This window comes from Mastomys coucha, unplaced genomic scaffold (genome assembly GCF_008632895.1).
Source record: "Mastomys coucha isolate ucsf_1 unplaced genomic scaffold, UCSF_Mcou_1 pScaffold13, whole genome shotgun sequence".
Taxonomy (NCBI): Eukaryota; Metazoa; Chordata; class Mammalia; order Rodentia; family Muridae; genus Mastomys; species Mastomys coucha.
Window position 1 is genome coordinate 40,395,714 of NW_022196895.1, and position 21,952 is coordinate 40,417,665.

At 47.3% G+C, this 21,952-nt stretch overlaps 1 protein-coding gene across 2 annotated transcripts in view; it reads right to left on the bottom strand.

The window, feature by feature from the left end:
- Positions 1-21,952, bottom strand: part of Mcc (MCC regulator of WNT signaling pathway) — a 378,104-nt gene that overhangs the window by 14,697 nt on the left and 341,455 nt on the right. For both annotated transcript variants that reach the window (XM_031365612.1, XM_031365613.1), the window contains 4 exons: positions 17,227-17,410; positions 7,362-7,596; positions 3,973-4,179; positions 1,052-1,149 (listed from right to left, as the gene is read on the bottom strand). In XM_031365612.1, coding sequence (XP_031221472.1) covers positions 1,052-1,149; positions 3,973-4,179; positions 7,362-7,596; positions 17,227-17,410 — 724 coding nt within the window. The remainder of the gene's footprint in view (positions 1-1,051; positions 1,150-3,972; positions 4,180-7,361; positions 7,597-17,226; positions 17,411-21,952) is intronic.

The window sequence follows — 21,952 nt, forward strand, 5'->3', positions numbered from 1 at the left end:
AGGCAGACTCAGCGACTGTCAGCCAGGAGGAACAAACAGCCCAGCAGATGAACTGACACATGTGCTAGATAGATAGCATCTCAGAGAACCCCAGGGAGGCATGCTCAGAGGGAAACCTGGCACCCACAGTCAGACCATGATGCTTAGCAAAACAGCAAGCAGTCATTCGGGCAAGTAACCTCAAAGCTCAGTACCAAGCTCAGGCAGCTAGGGACAAGACGAAATTGAAGAATAAATCCAATAAGTATCCTCGCCAAGATGCAAGAGGACGTCATTTAAAAAAGATGATTTCATCACCAAAATAAACATGAGCTGGACCACCCGGTAGCCACAACCAAACACTAAGAGATAGTTCTGATAGAACTATCTATGCAATGCTACACTGAGTTTCACAAATATGTGTGACTACCACGTGCCAATTGAATATACACACAAGGAAAAATAGATTCCCGTGAGTAGAAATGTGTAATTACTTGCTCAGGACTCCAAAGCAACCAAGGGGGTGGGGGTAATAGAAAGTATGAGCAGTTAGGGTGTGGAAGTCAGGTCTAAATGAACCGGCATCTCTTTCTCTTTAGAAAAGACGAAGTAGAATGTGGGAGAAGACGCCCTGAAATACTGGAGGAAAATGTCCGAGAACTGAGTAAAGACAGGAGGGCTCCCACTGGCTGGGACTGCAGATGCTGCAGAACACAGTCCCACGGAAGATGTCTTCAAGGCAGGGTACCTGTTTTCCTTACCACCATTTACGGAATCTAGAAGGGTCTAGCCCATGTGACAGCATGCAAAACAGGAAGGAGAGATTTTCTTACTTGCCAACAGAATGACGGTACATATACCAGCACCTAGCCTCCCCCACCCCCTTACAGAATGGCACGGTTATCCATTTTTAACCTGCAAGGTTGGGGCACAAGTAAAACACACTAGAGCCGTCTTCCATCCAGGCACATCCCGACATGATCCCAGAAGAGCTGGAATGAGCAGCCTTGAGAGAGGGCCCGAAAGCCTTCACGGCTGAAAGGAACAATACAAGGATTCGAGGGCCGCTTACCGTCGGATGGCATTGGCGAACTCGGTGGCCAGCTCGCTGTCACCGTTTGTCCTTAGTTCAGCCAGTGACAAAGCTGGGGAGGCAGCGTCGGCACACTCCTGAGGAGGACAGACATATTCATTGTTTGATGGGAGCCAGAACCCAGGGGCACTTCAGTGACCATCCTAACTGTGGGGCACATGACAGCAGCGTCATGCCTAAAGACCCCTCAGGCCTTGAAAGCTAGGGGCAATCAAATCTGATCATCTCGTCTGTCCCCAGATCTCTCATTACCTTCACGTGCTGCGCTGAATGAGGAAGTCCCTGGGGAACACTTACTGCAGTAGCACTGGCCTAAGCCTACCACAGCTACCCCCTCATCACTAGGAAGGACCCATCCTCACAGGCACCGGAGCTATCTTCTGTTGTCCTCATTCATCATGGAAGAAACCAAGGCACTGGGGTTACCCTGCCCAGTCACCAGCTAGAAGCTAACAGATCCAAAACCTCAAAGCCCAGCCCTCTGGCTCCATGTGAGCCTCTTTAGAAGGCAAATACGCATACATGTCCTTGGTGACAGATACCACTGCTTTGAAAGAAAGCTCACCTCTAGATGGGAGAGCTTCGTTCTGTTCCATGTTATCATTCAGGAAACTCAGGAGAGGAAGAGGAAAACAAGCTCAACCTCCCCACCACCTCCTGAGTGTGGCCCTTAAAGGTGTGCGCCACCACTAGCTGGCTAGCATTTTATAGACCCTTAGAGACGGGGTTCCCTGCATCACCCACAGTGCCTCTTGCTGAACATAAGTGATAACATTTTATGCATACAGACAAGCAAGGCAGAGAACCTAACTCAATGTGGGTAGGAACTAGGATCCAGCGTGGGAGCTGTAGCAGTGATGGTTCGACGGACAAACACCTAAGGGGCTTTCTCTCAGCCCTACTCATCAAAAGCTTGCCTCCCTTCTCTAGACTGGGGGAGTCTCACCTCCAGCAAATGCACCCCGATGGGACACTTCACTGAAATAGTAAACAGAGGCACAAACCAGAAGCGCTGGGGACCTTTATGAATTACCTTCTTATGGAGATGTTTTAAAAAGCCAGCTGGCCTTTCCTGTCAGAGGAAGGTCTGTGTGTTGAAGCCACCCCACAGGGCACAGTGCTTCTCAGTGAAAATAAACACGGAGAACTGTGAGGGGATGTTCGGTTCATGGGTCTTTGGCAAGAACCTGCTGAGTCCCTGCTGCCCCACCCTTAGGAACATACACAAACAGACACTGGGTACTCTGTCAGAGGCTGTGTCCCAAACTGACCAGCAAGCTTAAAAGGCCAAGCGAAGATTCTGAAGGTGTACAGAACAGAAAACACCACCTTCTTCAACCCTGGGTACAATGACGTGAAATACTGCCACTGGCCCCTGCTGGAGCGCTCTGCACTTGGCATAGCACCTTCCAGATCTTGAGCTGTGCCGACCTCACCCTGACCCCACCAAAGCTCGTCCCACTGTGATTGGGATAACACTGCAAGCTGAGCCCTCTAGCCAACACATCGATTCATTTTCCTCTGGGTCACAGAGCCTCACCCTGCTGGAGGCCTGGCAGACCTTACTCTAGCTCCCACTCCCTACTGGGACCTGGGTCAGAAGCTCATTTCTTCAGGGAATCTATCTATACTCAACCTCCCGATCTGTAGGTCCTGACTATAGCCTCACATTGTCAGTGGAAGCTGAAACTTGCATTGAGGGGCATCCTTGTAACTGTACTGTGAACACCTTTGTCCGTCAGCCCCAGCATAAAGTCCTAGCCGACAGCAGTTCATCTTGGTCCTGACATGCTCTGGACGGATGGGTGGGATTCATCAGGGCCTCGGGATGCCTTAGCTTAGCAGAGAGCCATATGATGCTCCACTGTGAGCAGCATGGATTTATCTGCAGAGCAAAGTAGGGAAGCAGACAGTGCAGCTGGTGGCGCAGCGCGCGCGTCAGATTTCTTAGCTACCTAGGAAGCAACAGTTCACACCATGCAGCGATGGCGTTCTTCCTTCCTTCTCAAGCACACAACTTTCCTGGAGACGCCCTGCGGTACCTACAGCTGCACTGTGGGAAAGCGTTGACATGATCAGCCTGTCAGCATATGCTTGCAAGTCCTGAATCTGAGTACATTGGTGTCAGGGGGGAGCTCGCATATTAGGAATATTAAATATGATGTGCTGAACATGCAGTTCCCCAAGTTGGAGAGGGATAGAATTTATTAGGCTCGAAAGCTCTTTGTTTTCTCTCTTTCCAATGGACATGTGTGGAAGAGAAATACAAAATGACAGAGTGAGCTTGGATTCTAGCAAAGGCCCCTGGGGCATGGAAGGAAGGGGTTGATTCGAGTTTGGATTTGTGAACATTGTCCCTAGAAGCCTCGTCTCTGTATACTTGGTAATTGAAGGCTTCCCTCCACCTTCCGTTCCTGCTTACTGAGGCACTGAGGGGTGGAGGAGAATACTGGAAGTGGCCCATAGGCCAGGTGTGGACTTTATGCCCCATGCTGTTGTTTTTATTAGCAAGACCACTTACTTCTGTGGGACTGTATTTTCCACATATAAATGCAGACTAGTATTCCTTGACATACTAGTCTGAGACATGAGGTCTGAGGGAGATCAACACAGGTGACTAATGCAGAGGGGACAGCTCTCCGCCTAGTGATCCCTCAGCAGGGAGCACATAGATGCTGGATGAGACCACTGCACAGACCACTCCTCTGAGGAGACTGGGATGTGTGAAAATGTTTGAACTTGGATACAATGGGAGATGTTGCCACTTCGTGTGGACTTGGTTTCTTAAGATCTCTGGCGCCGGTGTGAACAGCAAGGAAACCGAGGCAATGGCATAATGACAAGGTAAAGGCGGGGGTAATGCCTGCACTGAGGGTGTCCCTGTGTCATCCTGTTCCTACCTTGCCAGGCTTCTCCTTGCCGCTGCTGCTGGTGGAGCTCAGAGACCGCATCCTCTGCTCCTTCTGGTCCTCCACTTCGGACTTGAGGTGCTCGATGTGTACCAGATAGGCCTGCTCCTGCGCTTCCCTGGTGCTCAGCTTCAGCTCCAGGGCTTTCTTCTCTTTCTCCAGAAGATAGAGCTGGGCCTTCAGCTCAGCCATCTCCTCCTGTGGAACAAAGCATACACAGCCAATGAGAGGTTAACCCAAAGGACTGCCATGCCGAATGGAGTGCAGAACAAGACCTGGCTATCAGTCATAGGTACATAGTTCAACAGCCACTCCAAAGCTGGGGATAAGCTGGCTGTCTCCACATGTCTGAAGGGCAGAGTGCTTTGCCATCCTGGGGACTAAAATGTAGAATCATGGGTAGAAATCTCAGGCAAGCAGACTTCACGTCTGTGTAGGGAAAAGCTCTTAAGGTGCTACTGGGATCTCAGACGCACACATCTCAAATGCCTTGGTGAAAATCAGTTCTCTGGATGCAGAGGCTCAGGTGCCTCCACCAGGATTGTAAAGGAAATATCCATGCAAAGAGGTCTGACTGGGCTCCTTCTAATTCCCATTTCACTTCCGTGGCGCCCTTTTCTTGTCGCTCCACAGCTGAGCCATGCCAGTTGAGGAGTGCTAATTACAATAGCATCCGTTAGCACTTGTCTGCTTCAGAGGGCCAAATGAAATTAGCAGGAGCGATCCCCCATTGGAAATCACTCATTGCATAAGGTCCTTTTGGTTGCTTAGTGCTGGGAATTAAACCTAAGGGCCAAGAACATGCTGAGCCAATCCACCAATAGATAACTTCTGTAAAATCTCCTAAAGGGCTTATACTGATTGTTTTCTGTGGAATTAGATGGGAATCCAAAATAGGGCAATGCTATCCTTGACCAGGACCCAGAAAGAGGTGGCAACCATCAGTTTTCCATGAGCACATAGCACTGTCTAAAGAGTCCACAGAAAAGAACTCATTTAGTCTTGTGAAAGTAAGGACGTGTTGGAGGGTACCCACCAATGTGTTGCTGTGGGGGCAGAATGCATTAGTCACTGAGCTCAGGAACCTCTCAGAAGCACAGGCCAAACCTTCTTTACCATGATGACCAGACTTATCCAGAATGGAAGGTGCTTCTGTACTGGAAGCCTTCTTCTCATCTCTTGTTATCAGAAGGAGCATTCCAAAGGCAATGGCAACTCTTCAAACCGAGCTCATGTGACGACCACTCTCAGAACACACATATAAAAGCAAGCTTACAGAGAGGAAAGGAGAATACACACGTGCCAAAAACACGGGCACAAGTCTGCAGTGAGAGTCACAGGTGGCCCAAGGTCACAGACTGCTCTGTAGCCCCTGACATCTGTGCTTTGAGGGCCACACAAGTGCAGGCTATGGTCTCTGTGAGGCAGACATCCATGTTTGATACTAGGAAACTGCTTTTCTGGAGGTATGGCCAGGAAACTTGTCATCTCTCAAACTATGGGTAAGAAGAGAATTAAGCCCTTAAAACAAAACAAAACAACACAAAACAAAAAAACCAAGCTTTTATATGGATCACATAAAAATCCTGGTGCCAAAATCATATCAAAACTGAATACCTAACCTCTGAAATCCACAGGTCACAAAGGATGGAGGACAGCCTGAGACCCCATGGAGACATGCTCTCCAAGGAAGACATGTACATTCTACCTTCAAGAGAGGTGGAAATGAGCCTCTCTGAGGGATGCATGTTTAGCATATGCAATAAAAGTGACTCAGCATTTGTGGGAGCAAAAAGAGGGTGCATGGTTAGCATATCCATTATGGGAGCAGAATGAAAGAGTGTGAAAAACTAGAAAGGCAAGTATTGTTAACAACTAAAGGGGTAAAAGAATAGGACTCTTAATGAAAAGACAAGACATTCGGAAAGAAGAATGGATTATAAAAATGTCTGGAAGATCATCCAGAGATGATTGGTATTCACTAAAGATCATGTACCAGAAATCTCAGCATTTACATTCTGGAACAAAATGGCGAATCTCAACATAGTTCACTGGCTAGTGGATGTGTGGGCTGGCACACACTGGTGAACATGTTAAAGAAACGGAGATGGAACCGAGAGTTAGCCTTCCTAAAGCCCTCAGGAGGAAAACCAGGTCAGAGCATGGACAATGGCTGCTCTGCGTCCTGAGGACCCCGGTTCTCCCAGATTTTCATCACTTGTATACCTCCAAAAATATCTAAGATGAGTGCAGTTTATGTTAAGTGGCAAAGGGAATATTAGAGCATTATCACACACACCCATACCCCCCCCACACACACACACACGGTCTTTCCTTGGCCAGGTCAACAGTAAATCAGCCACACTCCATATTGGCTAAACTATAAAAAGGAAATGATTAGTCTCTGGATAAAAGAAAACATGCTGCTTGGAATAAATGATAGAAGGATAAGCTCCAGGCTCAGGTAGTGTATGCTCCAAGAGCTGTGAAAGGAACCTGCCTGGGACAAAGTCACAGGCAGCCAGGACTCAGCCAGAGGAATGGGAACCCTCACAGCAGAAAAGTGCCAAGTAGGGGGGACAGGGGTTAGTATCAAAGAGGGACACCTGGGTTCCCAAGTCTGATTCTGCTGCCCTGTATCTTCCCAGAGTCAAGCACCAGCATCTTAGAGAAGTGATGGGCAGGGTCTGGGAACCCAATCCAGAGCTGACTTAGGTCCTCCTCCTCCTCCTCCTCCTCCTCCTCCTCTTCCTTCTCCTCCTTCTCCTCCTCCTCCTCCTCCCTGCTGTGGCTTGCTGAGATGCAGGTACACTGAACCGAGGGGATAGTCATTTAACTGCTTGTGATGGTTTTCCTTTCTCTAGAAATGCTGGCAGGTAACTCAAGCCATGAGTGAAGAGCTCGGGATCTTGACAGGACATTGGCCGGAACTGTTCTGCCAACTCTTACTGGAGGGACCCAATTCTAAACAGACTCATAGCTCTTAAGGCCCAAGGGTAACAGGGGATCAGACCTTTTGCCAATTGCTAAGCTGGCTGTGTCCTGGTCTCTCCCTGCTCCAGCTTCTACCAGTGTGGGTGATCCCAACAAGGACTTTTACAACTATGGAGATCAAGGGTCATCATGGACGGACAGAGGCTGCAGGTCTGAACCCTTGACAGGCACATATTGAACTGGGGCAAGCCTTGGCACCCTCTGGAGGTCAACGGCCTTTCCAATAAAGTCCAGACCATAAGACTTCCCGACAAACTAAAGCCACCCTCTCCCCAGAGGCTACTGTCCAGACTGAGGTAATTACTGACTGAACCCTGCTGCCGTGCTCACAGAGACCTGCGAGGTATCCCTCTGGGTGGGCGCAACAAATGAAAGCTTCCACACACCTTCATGGCCATGAGCTCCTGCATCAGCACGGCATTCTCCAGGTCCAGCCTCTGGCTGTCGCCTCTTGGCTTGACGTCGTAGCTGAGTGGATCGATGTGGATGCTCTCCAGCTCCAGCATGGTCAGCTTGACAGCGGCTCTGTCATTCTTGAGCTGCTGGATATAATCCTTCAGCCTCTGCTCATCTTCTTTAGTGAACTCTGTGTCGCAGCTGCTGGCTGTAGAGCTGGTCGTGCTGAGAGACAAAGAGAGACCCCATGTTTCCAAGTCATCACTGCTAGACCCTGTTTCCTCAATATCATTTAGGGGAAACACAAACTCACATGCACACATTCACACACACACACACACACACACACACACACACACACACACATATAATGGATGTGGAAAGTACATTTTAGATCATGATGCAGACTCTAAAAATGAATTCTGAGATATTAATTCCTCAAAAGTTAAGACACATGTATATAAAGCTGTTTCCTATAACTTGGTATAAGATTAAGTTTAGCATATGATGGAAAGAATCAAAAAGACCAAACAGTGTGAACACTTTCCATCATGGTGACAATGGTAGAGATGGTTTAAGTGAGGAGAAGGATTAAAGACAATGGTACACGTCTAATAAGAACAGGGGACATGGGGACAGGGCTTCATGGGAGCTAAAGAACCTAGCTCAGGACCTATAACTTTGGGTATGCATATGTACTCCTAGTACATAGGAATCCCAGAGAGTGACAAAGTCCCTGCAGGGATGGAAGTGGGAAGGAATTCTACTGGAGGGAATAAAGTATACTGACAAGTCCTGTTGCTTATAGTGCAATGAAAAGTACTTATAAAAATATGTATGACATGATAGCATGTTGAAAGTGGTTGTCTCCAGACTGCCATAGTCCATTCTTTGTGTCCACTCCAAGACTCAGGCTGGTTCTAATAGCCATTGGTAACTCACGCTGCATGGTGACTGGGCAAATAATGCCAGACTTAAGGAATTCCCATGTAAACACAGACTTCTTAGGGCCCCAGGGTCGGAGAGACCAAGCCACCATGAAGGGGAAACTGAGCCAGTTGTGGCAAGCTGTCCATACTGGCTCCAAATAAGGCCCACAGGCTTCTCTGTTTTTCTGTCCCTTCCTATCTACAGATCACTCCAATTACAATTGATTTGGAATTGATGGCAGAAGAGCAAGCGGGGCCCAGGCAGCTCTCAACAAAGCACCATGCTAAACCAGAAACTCAAGTGAAGAGACATTGCTAAGTCATGTGGCTGCAAAGACCTTTAGACAGAACCCTTCCACAGCTCTGCCCTCTTCCTAAATTTTTGAGCTAAATGCTATCCAAGATCTGGGAGTGGTCCACAGTGTCTGATTCTTCACCTGATGCTGAAAGAAGGAAAATGGGTATAGCCAGGGCAGTTCTCAGCATGGGACACATCGCTAAAAAGACAAAGAGGAGGGAGGCTGCAGTTCTGGCTGAGCAATTGGGAGCCCTTGCTTCTGGCAAACAACCTGAGTTTGATTCCTAGTTCTCACAGGGTGGTTCTCACAGGATAACCATCTGTAAACTGTAACTTTATAAAGTTACAAGCATCTGTAACTTTAGTTCCTGGGGATCAAAATCGCTGGTGCACATAATATATGCATGGCATAGTCCCTACATTTAAATAAGTCTAAGAAGACAAAGCCAGATGCAGTAGTCTCAGCCACTCAAGAGAGGCAGGAAGATCCCTACAATCTAGGAGTTGGAAGCCAGCCTATGCAAGAGAATAAGACCGTGTTTCAAAAAATGAAAGAAGATAAAAGAGAAAGCACAGCTTCCAGGGTGAGAAAGGTATGGGCTGGAGTTATGCTGACCATCCTGAATGGGGTGGTCTTCACATCCAAGAACAACTTCTAGGATGGGAAGCTCTTGGGCACTAGAACCTTGTGTGTGTGCTTGTGCATGTGTATATGTGCCTGTGTGGTGGTAGTGATAGGTGGTCTTGCTTTATCCCTCAGTGCAGGACGAATAGCCCTAGGAGGTGGAGTGAACAGGATGAGCATGGCCATCAGCCTGACCACTTTTGGGGCCCTGGAAAGGGGAATTACTATGCCACGTAGGTTGGGTTGCAAAACTCAGGTACTCTGAAGACAACCATCCACCTGATACGGTGAGAGTAGATTTTAGATGCTGGACAGATGTAGAGGAGAATAATCTCTATGATATGGATAGGTTTCCTTCAGACCACTCAAGGCCTCTAGAGGAAGATATTCTGCCTCCAGACAATCCCAGACAAAGGATTCAACAACAGTTCTTCCTTGGGGGGGGGTGCGAGGATGCCCTGAATGTCCTGATACCCCAGCCTCTATATTCAAATCCCTAAAAGTCATTTTCTGCATAATGCGTATATCCAGAAACATGTCCTGCTGTATTAGAAGGCACACATGTAGCAGTATCTTATCTATACAGAGATGCTATCTATCTATGTGCAGTGACCAGCCTGGCTCTTGTCCTTTGCAGAGCACTCGCTCTCATGCTGACACACCAACTGTCACTTGTGACCCAGGCATCTTACACACTATAGATTTCATGTTTTTTGGCCAGATTATAACACAGATGCTTTGTAAAGTTGTGATAACAATAAAGTATTCTGAGATACAGGGCCATTAAATCAGTAATGCCACAAGCACTCAACAAACATCTGTTATTTATTTCAAAAATGTCAGCGTACTTGCCTTAGGACACCTTTCAAGACCCTGGAAAAAAATCCCTACCTTTGTGGAACTCATGTTCTCATAGCAGAGATAAGCAAGTTATATAGCATAGCTGACATGATATGCACCATGACGAAGAGTGAAATGAGAGACTTGGGGACTGCAGAGTCAGATAGGTTTATTATCCGAAATAGCAAAGCGAAGGCCCGTACTACAATGCTACAACCCAGTAGACCTCAAGGAGGCAAGAATGAGAGCCCCGTGGATATCTGGAGGGGGGTCGGTGGGGACTGAGGACCTAGAAAGCGCAAAACTCAAACAGCAAGCTTGGCCAGCAAGGAGGAGTTATGGCCAAGTGCCATGTCGCTGCCCACAAAAGGAAAAACAGCTGTATGTTTGTGTAGGCGTGGTGTGCCTAGAGTGTGCAGGAGCTGACCAGGTGTCCTCTCCTGAAGGCATTAGGAGGATAGCATCTTCTCTAGGATCAGAATGGATGTAAGTTTGGGCGCTTGCAAGAGAAGCCCCTGGCCAGACTTAAATGTCCTCCAAACCTGTCTGGTCTGTCACTAGGCTGAGGAGAGATGCAAAAAGACAAGGGGAATTTCGGGCAGAGAGGAAGTCCTGGAGGGGGGCCACTCCAAGAATTCTGGGGGGCGATGGCAGAAGCTTAGAGTAGGTGTGAGCAGAGGAAAGCAGGGAAAGATAAAACCAAGGTGTCATCCTGTGTGTTACGTTTTAGAAGGGAGGAGAAGGGAATGCCAGCACCTCTCAGGCCCCAGCGCTACCCCTAGCAACCCCTAAAGATCCATGCTGCTGAAGAAACCAGGGCAGAGCCTGTGACAAGGTAATGTTAGAGCGGGGCGCTGCAGGACTGGAGGCACTCTCCACTGGCCTGTCTGCAAACAGGTGACAGGCACTCCGGTCAACCCTGACCCCTAAGTGTAGGGCTCACCTCCACACACTCAACAGTGACAAAGGGACAGAAGGTTAGCGTTCATTCTTGGGCAAGTAAATTCAAGACAGCTCAGGAGGCAGCGTCTTCACCTGGCATTCCCCAGGGTGGAGTGGGGAGCCTGCTCCCCAAGTCCCCCTGTTTACACAATGAAACAAGAACAACAACAGGATTTCTCTGCCAGGCAGCTGAGAGGAGGAGGCTTAACACCTTAACTCAGCTACAGGCCACTCCTTTCATTAAAAAGTATTTACCAAAACAAACACGGGACAATCACCACCATCCATGTGCCAGCCATCACGTGACACTTGGGCATATTACCTCCAGATTGCTAGCTTGGGAACTGTAACATCAATAAGTAAAGCACCCTTGTTAATTTTCCTTTCAAATAAAAATTGCAAAACTCGAAGAGTTCAAAGCTAGGACTTGCTAGCTATTGTGCCCAAACTAGAGAGACAGTCCGGAGCTGCATGGTGGTGGCCCATACTGTTAATCCCGGTGCCTAGAATTCCTGAGTTTGAGGCCAGCCTGGTCTATGGAGTGAGTTCCAGAACAGGACTACACAGAGAATCCCTGTCTCAAAAATACAGGGGGAGAAGAAGGAGAGGGGGAGAGGGAGAGGGGAGAAGGAGAGAGATTGAGAGGCACACATTTGAATTTCTATTCTATCCCACCACTTCTCCGCTCTGACGTAGTTGCTTCAGTCTTACCTAGGCTGGTACGCCCTCCCCCCAACACCCACAATGTCAAGACCTCTGGGAGTGGATAAGGGATGATAAGAATCTGTTCCTTAAGACAGACTACACACTGCCTGCCACCAGGACAGCAACAAATGGAAACTCACTGGTACCTAAATGGCTGTCCCCATGTTTTCCTAGGGGTGGGGCAGCTGTTTGCTATTCAGGCGGATGCTCCTGACTGCAGACAGGTTCCTGAGGCCAGTCACACCTGCACAGCCTTCTTCTGGCGTGCCCCAGCCTCGTGGCCTAGAGGGAATTGCCTAACTTAGCTGGCTTTGGTTAAAAGGAACAAGGTTTCTACCTCCCAGAGCAGAGGAAGGGCGAGCGGGGGGTGCCATCCAGTGTGCATTCTGGGTGAAGAAAAAGGATAAGGGACACTTTCCTGACAAGCTGAGTTAAGAGACCCATCACCAGCCTTGGTGTCCCCCAGAGGTCAGACTCCTGTCACCATGCAGGAAAGTTGTTATGGAGGAGAAACAGTAGGTTCGCAAAGGCTTTAGAGACCACCAAGACCCCTGTGGCAGAACACTAGTGGGCAGGGAATATTGGATTTCATGGCCTGCAGGTTGTTCACTGACCAGAAAGGAAGGTTTTGGTTTCTACTGTCTTTGCTATACACAAAGAAAAAAAAAAAATGCAGAATGCCCCGGTCCACAGGATCTTACCCGAAGAGCTAAGAGCTTCCACTGCTCTTGCAGGGGAATGATAAATTTCAAGGCGAGCACCACAGCGTACTCTCTCCCTTCTTGGACACCAGCAGGGAGCAGACCAGGCGATGGTAATTACCATTCTGCTTCATGCCCTTAATGTCCCGCAGCCCAATATGATTATGTTGATGGTGAAAGGAGGAGAAGCCACTGGCCCTTCCCCTGGCCTCCCGAGGGCCGTCGTCGGCTGCCGGGAGAGGGCCAAATCATCCATTACCTCTCCCGGCTTGGAACGCAGGATGAGCTCAGCTGTCAAGCGGAATAAATCACTTTCTACAGGCGGCCTGATCCCTCCTCTCCGGGGCTGGTGCCTAGAGATGCTCTGAGAGCAGAACGTGAGGAAAACCTGCAGATGAAGAGCCGGGGTGCAGCCGGCTATGCATGTCTGTGCTTGTTTTCCTGGTTTTCTCAGGACTGAGACAAGAGCCGTGAGTTTCTTTTGGTGATCACCCCCTCTGTTCTGTTGGAGCCTCTATCAAGATATAGCTTCCTCTGCATCAGCTGACTGCCAGAACGTCCTGCTGCAAACTCGCTGCTCAAGCCGCTAGCTACAGCCCAAGAGAGGAGCATGAGGGCCAGGCTCACAACCAAAGCATACCCCTGCCCTCTGCCTATCCTGTCTGCTGTTGGATACAACCATTCACACTAGCTCCAGGTGCCAAGTGCCACTTCTTCTGTTCCTCTGCACCAGGTGCCATCTCTGACTTCCAGATGACCCCCATCCCCATCACTAAAAGAACTTCTTGGTCGCAACCCAGGCATGGCCACTGAGGTTTTCTTACGGTGCCAATGAAACCAAAGTGAGCCTTGTATGTGAACGCAGGCAGCCTGCTGCCTTTCTGTCACCCAGGGAAGCTGGTGCCCCAGGATGAGAATGGCAGCCAGTGCAGAGCTACCACGGCTGGATGCAGAGCCTGGTGTGTGTGTGGCTGCTCATAGGCAGGACATGTTGCTCAGGAGTATGACAGTGTCCTGCCTTTAAGTGGCTATTTATCTCATGCATATGAGGTCCCATAACTTCTCAATCAGGGCCCCTCTTAAGCTATTTTACATACTTCTGTCCTTTGTGGCCCCAAATATTAATTTATGAGACCCCAGTTGTAGTATGAAATTCTATCTCAAAGTATTTCCCAGTGGGTCCTTTCCTGGTAGGGACCCCCTAACATGGAGAACTTACATGGCATATTTTGCCTTTTGTCATGTTAGGACTTAATTTTTTTTTTTTTAATGGGTGTACAGGTTTGACTGATTCCTAAAGTTAGGTCTTAAGAAGAAAAATTAAAAAGTACAGAAAGCATCTCATGTTGCTACTCTAGTCACGTGAGCTGAGAAGGGAAGTGACTAGAATCAGATCAGCACACGATCACGTTGAGGAATATCTCAGTTGGTTGCTGATGCTCACTGACACTGGAACAGCCAAGCCCATCTGACTCCTTCCCTGAAGCTTGCTGCTGGGGGTGGCAGAGGACAGTGGTTCCAGGACATCACCTTAGCAATAGATAGGGGTCCACTGGTCAAAACCAGTTTTCCTGCCCCATGAAACTTTATCCTAGCCAATATTAGTACAGAGGGTACAGGCCAGGACCTTCTGGTGCTTCACTGCCCTCTGCTGCAGTTTGGAAATCATGTCCCAGACGGCATGACCAGCCAGCCAGCATCTTAGGTGCCTAAGGACCAAGGAGGCTTCACGGCAGTCATCCTTCCCAGCTTGCATACTCCGGGGCCCCTATTAGGCTGAAAGAAAATAGCCTCAATTCCACTTCCTAGGAGGGCACACTTGCTATGGCTTTTCTGCACACTCATGGATTAGATCCGTTAGTGTACTTCCACGGAATAAGCAGAAAAACCCCAGTGCTTGACACAAAGCCGAGGCTGCTTGATAACGCCTACCTCTACTTACAGGCAATTCAGTCCATTTGCCTCTGTGCTGTGATATGTTGATAAAGCTATGAAGGCAATCGGCCTTACCTGGCTGCTCTATCCATTAAGACAAGTATGCTTGATGGATCTGCAGCTGTGATCTAAAAAAAAAAGAATAAATGTCTTCTTTTTTTTCTTTCATGCTGGGATCGTCCTAAGAGCATCCTCTGAGAGGTGGCTCGCATCCATATCCCTTTTTGCTCGGTAACTAACCCTTCGAGCCTCCTTCCCAAATCCATTAACCCGCTTGTCCTCAGGAGCTGTGAGAGGCCTCCAGGGACCTGACCTTGAGCCTTCCTTTTGTGAGACCTTGGGTAGGAGGGGCTGATACCCTGACTGCACATCTGTTGGCAAGGGGGTTACAGTGGGAGGGAAGGGGGTTCAGAAAGCTCCATTTTCCTTCTTTTTTTTTTTTGAAAAACCTATCACAAGACAGTTTTTAGGTCAGAATTCCAAGGCTTATAAATAAAAATACTCTTGCTTCCTCTCTCCCCCTCCCTTTCTCCTCTTTCCACATGGCCATGGCCAGCCACCTTCTCTCTCTCTCTCTCTCTCTCTCTCTCTCTCTCTCTCTCTCTCTCTCTCTCTCTCCTACAATAAAGCTCTAAAACCATGAAAAAAATACTGATAATATTGTAGCCTGAAATGATTAGGAACTTTGTTCTGACCTATTTTTAGCATAAATACATAAAGACACTCCAATTGTGTCTGTCTTATGATTATGGAGAGCTACGGGTATTCCCTGTGTATTCTTCTGTACAAAATGGCGTTTTAGTGGAATCAGAGTTAAAAGCCTGTGTTTCATGGAAGATCCACTTGAAATTAAACTTTGTTAAAGAGACCCATCTCTTTCTTCACACACATGTGTAGTACGTATGTGGGTATGTTTGTGTACATGTATGCCTTCCTCGCCCATCCCTATCCCTGGGCACTGCGATTTTAGGCAGGCCATCATGCTTGCTCAGCAGCTATGTGGGTGCTGGGATCTGAACCTGGGTCCTCATGCCTATATAGCAATCATTTTACCCGGTGAGTCAGCTGCTGGCCCTAAACAGCCAGTCTTTAGTGAGCTCTTGGTTGTTGTTGTTATTGTTTTTGGTTCGTTGAGACAAGGCTTCTTCGTGTAGCCCTGGCTGTCCTGGAACTCACTCTATAGACCAGGCTGGCCTCGAACTCAGAGACCTGCCTGCCTTTCCTTCTCAAGTACTGGGATCAATAATAAGCTTATTTTTGAAAGCAGAGAGTCTGAGCCTGAATTTTTCTCATCCTATAGAAATACAAAATCGAAAATTAAGTTTCTCAGAAAAATGTTCTAAGAAACAAGCTTACCTATATACCAAATATCTCTTGTAACAAATATTGAATGTCAGATCTCCACTAATAGAAGGTTACAAATTTATTCTCCCTTTTTGACGGGCTCCAAAATCTTCTCTGAATCAGACTGAAACAGCAGAATTATTTGTAGGAAGGGGAGATGTGTGCAGACAATTAATCAAGACAGTTTCTGTTAACTCTTAACAAGCACCAACTGTGCAGAGGCATCTCACTGAAGCTGAGCACTGAATTCCTACATAAACAGACATGAACAGGATAGATTATAAATACCTGGAAACGTCACGGAAAGGGCATCTGCCTCGGTTTTTAAACAGAGGAGTCTGACTTTAAGTGAAAAATTATAGTCTATGTGCTATTGAATAAGACATATGCTGCTCCAGTAGAGAAAAAATAAGCCCCTTGTGTTTGTGGCCAAGTGTAAGATTGGGAATGGGCTCCCTCCTGGGACACGGGGTCCAGTGTATGTACATGATATACCGAGGCAGATGGCTGGTACTCTCCAGTGGGAGACAGGAATATCAAATTGCTCTTAGCCTTCAAGAAAACATCAGTACTTGTGCTTTGGCACTAGACATCCCATCGATCCTTATGTAGCTCTTGTCACTTTCGTGGAAGGAGACTGCCTTATGTGACCTGAGATCCAGGGAGCGGGAGGGATACTGTGCTTGGTACCGAAGTTCTAGATTTCCCTCTTAACAGGCATGTGCTCGTAAACATGTCAATTCCATCTCTGAGCCAAGGTGGTGTCACCTGTGATTACTGTGGAGTAAATCATCCTTGACTTTCTATAAAGGAAAGTCCAATAGGAAACTAGATTCCAGTCTGAGAAGTGGCATGTAAAGGGGGAGGGGGGCATTGTGTGCATCACGGTAGAGCTTTTGTGACCAGAAATGATTAGAAAAAAAAAAGGCTATAAGGGGCTTCATTCTGGCACCCTGCCCCCATCGAGAAACATCAACCTGCTCTGGGGACAGCGCTTTAGTCTCCACTGCTTTCATTACCACTTCCGAGAGCCCTCTGATTCCTGGATGGAAAATGTGACCTGAGGATCATGATTAAGTGCCTGCTTAAGAGGTGCTGAAAATACAGCCTTACTTGATAAAGGAGATGGGAGGGCCATAGAAGAGCTCTTGGAGGACAAGGGCACAAGGAAGGAGAGTGGATTCTGGACCTAGCTTAAGGTAAGCTGGGTCTTTTAGCAGTGAGCCTTAGAATTACTCCAGGTAATTCCTGGAAATGGAGAATCATAAACAAACAGAGAACAGAACAGTACAGGGAAAAGAATGTCAGACAGAGACTGCTCTCTTGTTCCATCTCTACCATATTCTACAGCCCCGTCTCTCTGGACTGTCCTTTCCCCAGAAGCACAACGATGCCATTTTCTAGCCCCTCTTCATAGTTCCTGGGTAGAACAGGCTGTAAGCATGAAGCAACCCTACATTATCCAAATCACACAGTCTCCTAGAGTGGGTCAGCGAGGAGCCCACTGCAGGGCCAGGGCAGAGCATGGAGCAGTACCTGGTATGGCTGTTGGAAGACAGGCTCTCCCAGGGTTGCACGCTGCAGCCGGCCACAGCGAAGGCTCCCCCACAGCTGCCATCCAGCTTCATGAGCAGGGCTTTGGCGGCGTTCTCAGCAGTCTTCCGGCAGTCGTGAGCCCGCTTCAGCATCTGAGTGATATTCTCATCCCCTGACTGGTCTCCTACACCACAGAGAAGCCAATGGGTTAATTGTTACAGGTGTAAGTCAGGAAAGCCCAGGCTATGATTCTGTAATTGACTCTCAGTTACGGAGGGCACAATGAGTAGGGGGTGCTGAGGAGTCTTGTGCTCTGGGCTGGTAGGGTGGCTGAGAAGGGGTGGCATGGACTTCATAGTCCTCATAGATGGATAGCATGATCTCCGCTATCAGCTTCCAGTTCTAACATGGTAACTTTTACATTTCCCTGTTGCTGGCACCTCTTCCCACTCAGGTACATGCCTCCTACACCTGGGCACTTTGTAAATGAGGACAGGGAGAAACTGGGGTAAAATGCCACAGTACCACACATCCACAACACTGTCAGAGCTTCCTGCAGGGCAACAGGGACACAACAAGTAATTACAGCTCAAATTGGCACTTTTTTTTTTCTCTCTCACACCAATGTTATTCCTCTCATCCCAGGAAGGTGGCTATCTCAGTGAGATTTAGAAGACGACTTTATCAGTAAAGTACCTGACTTTAAATAACCAGTACCATGCACACATCTGCAATCTCAGCACCCGAAAGGAGCTAGGAAAGAGACAGGCAGATCCCTGGTGCTCAATAGACAGCCAGCCTACCCAAACTGAGGAGCCCCGGGTTCAGTGAAACAACCTGTCTGTATATGTATATATGTATATATATACATATATATATGTGTGTGTGTGTATGTAGGTATATATTACATATATAAATGTACATATACATATATGTGTGTGTATGTATGTAAGTATAGTGGTGGTATGTGCCTTTAATTCCAGAACTAGGGAGGCATAGTCAGAGACAAACTGATCTCTTTGTGAGTTCAAGGTTAGACAGGTTTATATAGTAATGTTCCATGCCAGCCAGGACTACATAGTGTGATCCTGTCTCAAAAATTCATTAATAATTAATTAATTAATCAGTCAATCAGGTAGAAGATGATACAAAACTCTGATATCAATCTCTGGTTTACACACACACACACACACACACACACACACACAAGTGCATACAGCCTTTCATAGGAACACGTGCATATACTACATACAAACACAGAAAGGTTCAAGAGCAGATCCCTTGCTTGCTTTGTAAAAGGCACTGGGTTTGACTCTTAGAAGTTAAAAAGAAAAAATAGGAAAGACAGAAAAGAAAAAGAACCTTTAATCTCAGCACTTGCTGGGCATTGCTAAGCAGAGGCAGGCGGATCTCTGTGAGTTTGAGGTCAGCCTGGTCTACAGAGCAAGTTCCAGGACTGCCAGGGCTACCTACACACAAAGAAACCCTGTCTTAGAAAAAGACAAAACAAAACAAAACAAATTTAAAAAAAAAAAAGAAAGAACAAGAAAAAGAAAGAAACAAACAAACACAGTGGTTCTTAGGGTTGGGAGAGCAGAGTGAGGAGGAGGCATAAGAAGGCAGAGCTGAGAAGATCTTCACTAGAGGGCAGCCACCAAGCATAAAGCTACTTCTTCCAATGCTACAGAGGTGGGTTCATGTCATTGGCCACTTGCCACACCCAGAGAATTTCTAACAGGGAGTGAACTCTAACAGAGAGCAGGAACTCTGAAAGACAGTGATGTCTGTGACCTCTGTTATTGATAATAGGGAAAGCTGTGCCTGGGCATGGAACTTCTATGTAGTTCCTCTCCACTTCACTGAGAACTGAAAACTACTTGTGATGGTTTGAATAAGAATGGCCCCCAGAGGTTCAGGTATCTGAATGCCTAATCACTGGGGAGTGTTAATATTTAAAAGGATTAGAAGGATTGGGAAGTGTGGTTTTTGTACTAGGTACAGCCTTGTTGGAGGGAGTAAATTACTGATGGTGGGCTTTAATGTTTCAAATATTCAAGCCAGGCCCAGTTTCCTGTCCTCTCTGTTCGCCTCCAATCCCCTGCACCCCTCTCTCTTTCTGCCTGTGGATCCACATATATCTCTCAACTTCTGCTCCAGTACCATGTGTACCACCATGCTCTTCACCATGATGTTAATGGACTAAACCACAAACTCTAAGCCAGACCCAATTAAATGCTTTCTTTCATAAGAATTGCCTTGGTCATGGTGTCTCTTCACAGCAATAGAACAGTGACTAAGACAGTATTCTAAAGAGCAAAGTCTACATAACAATTCAAGAACTGTCTTGGTCAAACCACTGGGTTGCCACCCACACAACACAGATGTGTATTTTTCTCATGAAACTTGGGATAGTGAGCATTAAAAACATAAATGTGGTTGGGTGAAGTGGCAGAGGTTAGGCCATAGTCAACATCTCCAACCTCCGTGCCCATTGCTGAGACCCAAAGACACCCCTCTGGTGTCCCAAAGTATAGTTTGAAAACCACTGGGCTAAACCTTCTTCTCAAATGAACATAAATGAATGCTGTGAATTCAATAACAAACATAGACGATGACAGTAATTGACCCTGTGAGTAAATGTCACAAACTAGCTCTTGCTTAGGCAGCACCTCAGGCAGAATGACAGATCAACTGTCCTTGTTAGCAGGTATGAAAATCAGGGCAAGGCTTAGCACTATGGAGAACAGAGAACTCTCTTCAGTATAGGGTACCTCTCATACTGAAAGCACATTCCTCAAACCGACTTCCAGCTATTCCCCCTCATTTCTTCTTTGCACTAGAACTTGTACACACACCTCGCCAGTTGACTATTCTCTATATTCTGTTCTAAAGTAGACAATGGTATCCTCTTATTAATGCATGCAGGAGTTACCTGGGAGGAAGGAGGCATGGAACACTTTATTATTATTGCAAACATTTCAATGGTTTGTTTAAGCCATTTCAGCTCTTACCAAGTAATTGCTCTGTGCAGGCACCAGCCTAATAAAGATGCTTTTCACTCATGGAACAGGTTAAGACATCTTGTGATACAAACTAGAACATGATTGATTTTTTTCCTCCTTTAATTGATGGTTTTCTTATTAAAAAAAAAAAAAATGAAAAAAAAAAAAAAACAGACAGCAGGCCAAGATCGTTTTAGAATCTGTTTCATATGAGGAGTAAAGTTTTATGGTTCAGTTAAAAGACCCTGAAAACGAGGTTTCTAATGGAAGCGTTGGCAGAGTTTCTGCTTCTGGGCTGGGCTGTGCTCTGAATATTATTAGCCAAAGTGGCCCTGGGGTGGGGACAGGATCAGAGGGTGGAGTAGAGGAATGAAAGGCGGCCACCTATACCGAGGATAAGCACTCCCTTGTTAGAGAACCTAAGTATGAAAGAGGAAAGTTTGTTTCCCTGCTTGTTTCCCTGTTTGTTTCCCTGCCTTCGGGTCTGATTCTGATTCCTCAGAGTATCAAAACCAAGGGAGGAAAACCCCAAGGACCCTTACAAAGGCAGCCACAAGGGAGGTGGCAGGCATAGGGGATTGGCTCGGGAGGTACTCGGGGTGGACTCTGTGGTGGTGTGTCCTGGAGAGACGAGGCCAATCGAAAGCACATAGCCATTGAAGAGCTATCCATTTATTATCCCTTGCCCCCACCTCACAGCTCTAAGCAACTTCTTAACACCTAGAGGCCATACAGGAGGACACCTGGCTTGCTCATACTGGCCACTGTGGAAGATCTGAGAACCACCTGGTCATTTGACTTTTCCGGAATTGGCGCTATTTCCCCTGAGAGGCTATTTCTACAAAAGCATTGGCGAGCCAGTGTCCAGGGCACGCTCAGGGTATGGAAAGCTTGCTGCCATGTTTCCCTTCCTCTCCAGCAGTGTACTGTGTCCCTTCACACCAGTGGCCTTGGAGCCACTGTCACTGGCTGAGTGATCGATGTGTCGAAGGAGCCTACATGCTCTTTCTACTGACATGGAATTGTATGGCAGAAGCAGGGGAGCAGTGTAGAGCAGCAGGTCTCAACCCGTGGGTCAAGGCAGCTTTGGAGGCTGCATATCAGATATTTACATTATGATTCATAACAGTCGCAAAATTACACTTATGAAGTAGCACTGAGAACAATTTTAGGTTGGGGAGTCACCCCAACATGAGGAATTGTCTGAAAGGGTCACAGCATGAGGAAGGCTGAGAACCACTGGGGAAGAGTCTTAGGTACAAATCAGGCCAGTAGGGTACTTGGCCACTGAGGTCGAATAAAGGACAAGATGGCAAGCGTGGTACAAAGGTCATTAGACATGCCTATGCTACCACAACCCAGGAAAACCTTTCAAGGCCAGGTATAAAACTGCCTCTCTATTCATGAGATACATAGAGGTGGAGATCTAGGCTTCAAAGGTATTCGCAGGATGGAACCCAGGAAACGAGTACAACCACAGAGACAAGAAGACCAGTCCCAGTCCACGGCCACAGCAGCAGCCAAGGGATCTTCAATAGGTAGCTTCCCAATGCCTTGGTCCCTATAACAGCACCGTGAGCCCCACTCCCTCGGCTCCTCCTGTCAGCCCAAGGAGCACTCATTTCCTAAGAGTGCTTGTTTGTTTTAACTTGTCTGTGATCTGGTTTCCACTCCAGTTCTTGCTTCATTCAATGTAAACAGTTTACACACTCAGTCATGGGTGA